This window comes from Cynoglossus semilaevis, chromosome 18 (assembly GCF_000523025.1).
Source record: "Cynoglossus semilaevis isolate Cse_v1.0 chromosome 18, Cse_v1.0, whole genome shotgun sequence".
Lineage (NCBI taxonomy): Eukaryota > Metazoa > Chordata > Actinopteri > Pleuronectiformes > Cynoglossidae > Cynoglossus > Cynoglossus semilaevis.
The window spans coordinates 6,254,855-6,260,854 of record NC_024324.1 but is presented as its reverse complement, the minus strand read 5'-3'; the positions used below and the strand labels follow the sequence as shown (position 1 = coordinate 6,260,854).

Genomic DNA, 6,000 nt, shown 5'->3' with positions numbered 1-6,000 from the left:
CTATCTATCTATCTGCCTATCTATCTATCTATCTATCTATGTGCCTATCTATCTATGTATTTATCCACCCATACCTACAAATGTCTCTAAATAAAATATATGCAACAATTTCAAATTGTATTTTATCCTACATTTTAAGACTTTTTATTCTGTCTGTAGAAGATTTTCCTCCACTGAGGATAAGATGATAATCTAGGAGTAATAGAAGGGCACTGCTGAGTGATACTTCTAATGCTGCAGACAACACACAAGAGGCAGATAATTCCTTTACCTTCACTCTGAAGGATGCTCAACAACTATCACAGCGTAGAGCCTTGATTCAACAGGACTGAAGGAAAGGTTTTAGTCAGCAGAGCAGAAAAAAGCATTTCCTATGGATTCCAATTCAGTGTTAGCCTGATCAGGTATTATGTTAATTAGTTGGTGATGAAACCATCATCTAATTTGTAAGGTTGTGAGCCAGTGTCCTACAACACCGAAGTTTATTTCATCATATCCTTGTTAAATTACCATTTTTAATGAATCTGTCACACAGCCTCAAAGCTAATCTGCTGCTGCTGCGTGGGCCTAAATGGAACAACCATCACAACACCCCCCAATCCTCCTTGCTTTAATAATACAGATGGACTCAGTAACATATCCAGGTTGGAGGCATTAAGATAATAAATCTTAAATGTGTCTCAGCATTTCAAATTTGTAAGGCTCCATATCAAACACCAGTGGCTTTAGAAATCATTTCTAAAGAAATCAATTCATTTCCATAACTATATTAAATGGTAAAAGTATCTTATAAGGGGCTTTTAAAAACATATTCAAGCAATTTATTTTACCAACTTCTAAAATCTATGTTTCTCTAAAGTCTGTCCAGACCACGTCAACACTATCTCCTATTTCCTGTTAGGAATCCCTGCAGCAGCAGCACATGATGGGAGTCACGTCCCAAACAGCCACTGGCACAGGAACCCCTGCCTCTCTGGCCACACCTCCAACTACAGTTCATCCTGTTCGTCAGTCATCAATGGCTGCCGCAGCACACCTGAAATCCCAGAGGTCCATTAACACCCCTGCTACTGCGACGCCCCCAAAAGTTCGCCCTCAGAGCAGAAACCTCCTCCTTAACTCCTCTGACGCCAGTTTCAGTGTCAGTCAGCCAAAACAACGTCAAACTCAACAGCAACATCAGCAGCATCAGCAGCATCAGCAGCAGCTACAGCAGCAGCAACAACAACAGCAGCAGCAGCAGCATCATCAGCAGCTACAACAACAACTACAACAACAACAACAACAACAAGCACACCAGCAGCAGCAGCAGCAAGACACACAACTGTCAGTGACAGACAGTCCAGCTCCTGGGCTTCCGTACCAGACCAGCTCTGCCAAAGAGAACCAAGCTCCATCAGCTGCTGCAGAGGAGTCCACAGACACCCCAACAAAGAGCACCAAGAAAGCTCAGGCCCAGCTGCAGCCTCCACAGCAGCATCTGCTCAAACCAGTTAGCAACAAGCAGGTGAGCCCAAACCTTCTATTTAAAGACAGGTTTGCTTTTTACTGCATCGGCTCACATGACATAACATGAGAGGAAATACCCATTACTTCAGGGACACTCACTTCCATTTCAAGGACATAAACAAAAGTAGGAGTTCATGTAATGACTTACATCACTTGTCCTTCTCAGGGTTCTCAGTCCAACTTGACCACGACGGCCCTCAACGAAAGGACGGTGGCCTGGGTGTCAAACATGCCACACCTCTCTGCAGACATCGAGAGCCTGCGGCCGGACCGTGAGGGTCAGCTGAAGGAGTACTCCAAGAGCATGGATGAGTCACGATTAGAGAGGGTTAGCACTTCCACTGCTTTTCCTGTAACAGTATGTCAGAAAGGCAACACTGAGAGGATGTATTTCTGTGACTTCAATAGCTATAAATATTTGGAGCTACAGTGGAGACATAATGAGGCATTGATTAAACTGTTCATTGTTCTGAAAACGTGCTTCTTGCTTCTCTGAAAATCTGTATTTTATCATTAAATACACACCCACATGCTGGAAAGAAACATTTTGGTTTAAGTTCTTTTTTTGTTTAACTGCATTATTGTTTCATAATACAAGTTGTGACTATGTTGCTTTTGCGAGTATAATAGCACTGAGGTTCCAGTGACCTGTGTGACTGTACACTTTTGATGTCACAACACAGCCTAATTATGGCAAACCCTAGCAAACTAGATTTTTGCTTTAAAATTTTAAAATTACTTTCTGTCCCACTTCATCTTTAGCCTAGTTAATGAGATAATAAAAATGTCCAACAATTCTGAACAGTTGGGGTAGAATTACCTCGAATTATAGAAAATTGCAGGATGGATCAACTAGCCAAATTAGGCTAGCTGAAAATGACTTTCTGCCACTTTAAAACGTTAAATCAAATTAGTTTGCTGTGCATAAAAACCTGTGATTTATATTGTTAAAATGACAATGTTTTCAAATCTGCCTTCGAATTAGAAAATCATCTTAGAAATCATTAAAACCTTTAACTAATTCTATCCTAAAACATGTGGCGCTTTGGCCTAGAGGCAATGTCTCTGTCTTTGGTGTGGAACCTCAGGGTTCACCTCCTGCGCAAGTTCGAATCCCGGTTAGGGTGGTTAATACTTTTCAGTGGACTCACCACCCGCAGGAAGGTTTGGGGGGTTGGTACGGTGCTATGTGATTTGGGTGGCGACTGCGGCCCCCGCGACCCGGTAATGGATAAGCGGATGAAGATGGATGGATCCTAAAACATGAAGACTCAGATTCATCCGCTTATCCGTTACCAGGTCGCGGGGTCGCCACCCAAATCACATTGCACCGTACCAACCCCCCAAACCTTCCTGCGGGTGGTGAGTCCACTGGAAGGTATTAACTGCCCTAACCGGGATTCGATCTTGCCCAGGAGGTGAACCCGGGGGTTCCACACCAATGACAGAGACATTGCCTCTGGGCCAAAGCACCACTAAGACTCAGATCTACTTGCCTATTTCAAATGTGCCATAATGAAATGCAATCATTTGCAGGCACAGATCTATCATAATGTATACTGTTTAAAGAGAAGCAGATATGAATTAGATAGTGGTGCATGTAGTCTATGGCCGATGACTCCTACACTCCTGCATGTATTCATGTATATATCGTGTTTCAGCTAGTTGACACACAACTTCAAAGTGAAACAGAACTCACCTTGCTCTCCACGTCTTTCAGGTGAAGGAATACGAAGAGGAGATCCATTCACTGAAAGAGCGGCTGAAGATGTCGCACAGAAAGCTGGAGGAGTACGAGCAGAGACTTATGTCCCAGGAGCAGCAGACCAGCAAGATCCTGCAGCAGTACCAGAACCGGCTGGAGGACAGCGAGCGACGCCTGAAACAGCAACAGGTGGAAAAGGACTCACAAATCAAAGGCATCATCAACAGGTGATTAGTCCTGTGGCTGGACTGGTCTGGGCAAGTACAAGAACCCACAGAACTGTTTTATATACAAGTGTAAGACTGTTAAATGGGAGTTTGCTTTGGAAACTGTTTGTATGCATGTATTTGTGCTAAGTATAATAAATTACACAAACCAGGAAGACAAAGAAAAACATGACTGGTTTTTAATCACAGCTCCACATTTAGAGCTCATGGAGCTGACACAAGGTCATAGGGTTCAATTAAAGTTTGTAAGTTTTTTCTTGATTGATGAATAAACAAATAGTCAATAATAAATACAGTTTTGTCCAAATTCAGCTAAGACGGCTTTTCACTTCACTTTCATGCACAAAACAAGGTTTCACAAGCTGACAGCTGCAACCTCTGAGCTGAACTCTTTGAAGCCAGCTGAAGTTCAGCTTCAGGATGCTCTGAGGATATATGAGTGCAAGCAGCACCACACCACACCAAACCCTTAATATCATCATATGGCCTTCATAATCTTACAGTCAATTATAAAGACCAAACCGGCTTCACCATTCTATTTTATCAACCGGTATGTTTCTCTCTATTTTCCCTGTTGTCAGACTCATGGCTGTGGAAGATGAGCTGAGAGGGGGTGCCATTCCTGATATTAAGCCTCGAATCCTCACAGACCAGGTTTGTGCCTGTGTCTACATCTTTTATCATCTCTATCCGCCAAAACAGTCATGTCCTAAAAGAGTTTGCATCATTCTTACATCATATCCAGAGCATCATCCAAAGTCAGTGCGGAGGAAACGCTTGCAGTTTCCGTGCACTCCGACTTCTCCCATCCTTTCAAACCATGTCTATGTCCTATACGACGTGTTCTATTTAAAGAGGCAGAACACAATACTGATCAGCATTCATCAGCAATACTACATCTTCAGCTATAGGTACTCCGTAAGAGCATTGAACCCAAAGGTTATAATTACACCAGAGCTATCATCCATCATTTTGGAGACATCATCAGTGAGTCATAGACAACATCACAGCACTTCCTCAGGGCTCAGCCTTGTAAATGCACAGTGTGGGCTGGATTCCGTAAGAGGGTGTGTGTGTGTGTGTGAGTGTGTGTGATGTTTAAAGCTAAATGACAGAAGAAACAACATGTGCTGTCCTTGAAAATTCACTCTAACCTTCTTTGCAGCACATCACCAAAGTCAGAACGACTTAACGACCGTCAAAGCATCAAAACCAAATAAAGAAGCAAATACAATTTCCAGAGAAGCTGGTGCACTTCTTTAAAAACCCAATTATAAGTAAAGTCTCTAATTTGGTAATCCACTTTGAACTTTTCTGTGGCCATCAGTGCCTTCAATGACTAAAGTTACTCTGTTTATTAATCATAAACTAAATTGGATTTTCATCCTGCCACACACTCTTTAAATGGTTACAACTGCAGCTTTACATTGTCTTTTCTTTTCATTCTTCACGAAAAGAGAAAAGCAGCAGTTTCAGTTTTCAACTGACATTTCTGCCCATTCTTGATGTATAAAAATGTTGAACTGCCAACAGTCAGTGGCACAGAGTACATTTATGAAACCAGATGATATTCCTAATTTGTCCCACACTTTTACAGAGATCTGCAGTCTGTAGAGAGCAGGCAGGATGAATTTGTATACTGACAATAGAGAAGTCAAAAGACATTTACATTTTCCAATAAAGGAGCACTTGCTTTTTGTAAGCCAGTTCCTCAGTTCATTACTTCTACCACATAGAAAGATGTACATATAGCACCTGTGAATCTAAAGTAAAAGTAGACTTACCTTGGCTGACTGAAGCTTTGCACAACAACTGAAATTTGAGGTCGGGGCTCTTTTTTGCACGCTGGGATATTATTAGCCTGGAAGAGCGACTTCCCTGGAGTCTCTGCTGGATTCCCTGCCAAAAAAAATAACAATAAAATGGTGAAATACCATCAGACTCAGTCAGGCTCGTGGTTCTGATTCTTTGTGCTCAGCTATTAGCACACAGGCTTCTTATGCCCCAGAAATAAGAGCAGTTTAACATCCTCCTACTAGCTCTCACTGACAAACACAAATTAAATCCAAAAATGTCTGAACATCAGACCTGCACTGCATAGAGCTGTTTATGGAGATAAATAACAACTTGATGTGTTTTCTCTCTCTACAGTCTATCAACCAGGGCTACGGTGGCCACCCCGGATCCTGACTGTGGATTCGACAGTGAGCAGAGTTAATGATGGCCGTTTGAACAAAGAGAACTGATTCACCCCCAAGAAAAGGCAACAGTTGATCAAGCAGGACCACCGGAGGCTTCATCCCACAATTTTGTTTATATTAAAACAAACAAAAAAACCAAACAAACAAGAAAATAAAATTGCACATATTCAAACTTTGCCTGTACCAGAACATGACAATCAGTTTTGAGTGCGTACCAGTGTGTGTAGATAAGCTCTGCACACGTGGACAGAGATAGAAGCCAATGCCACAACAACGGCAATATCTAACGAACCTAATTAAATCCAAAAAGGTGAGAATACATGTGAGGATATTACAGTTTTATTTCACCCTACGACAC

At 42.0% G+C, this 6,000-nt stretch overlaps 2 protein-coding genes across 11 annotated transcripts in view; one reads left to right on the top strand and one right to left on the bottom strand.

The window, feature by feature from the left end:
* The window catches only part of LOC103394170 (ras/Rap GTPase-activating protein SynGAP-like), a 26,105-nt gene extending 20,291 nt beyond the window's left edge, over positions 1-5,814 (top strand). For 5 of the 6 annotated variants that reach the window (XM_025065275.1, XM_025065272.1, XM_025065274.1 and 2 more), the window contains 5 exons: positions 902-1,507; positions 1,676-1,837; positions 3,230-3,441; positions 4,023-4,095; positions 5,593-5,814. In XM_025065275.1, coding sequence (XP_024921043.1) covers positions 902-1,507; positions 1,676-1,837; positions 3,230-3,441; positions 4,023-4,095; positions 5,593-5,631 — 1,092 coding nt within the window. In that variant the 3' untranslated portion in view covers positions 5,632-5,814. The remainder of the gene's footprint in view (positions 1-901; positions 1,508-1,675; positions 1,838-3,229; positions 3,442-4,022; positions 4,096-5,592) is intronic. The other variant, XM_025065273.1, reaches the window with a different exon arrangement.
* LOC103394152 (teashirt homolog 1-like) overlaps positions 1-6,000 on the bottom strand; it is a 232,999-nt gene that overhangs the window by 8,627 nt on the left and 218,372 nt on the right. For all 5 annotated transcript variants that reach the window (XR_003052710.1, XM_008331328.3, XM_025065276.1 and 2 more), the window contains 3 exons: positions 5,226-5,340; positions 3,209-3,388; positions 1,658-1,859 (listed from right to left, as the gene is read on the bottom strand). The gene's annotated coding sequence lies outside the window, so the exon portion shown is untranslated. The remainder of the gene's footprint in view (positions 1-1,657; positions 1,860-3,208; positions 3,389-5,225; positions 5,341-6,000) is intronic.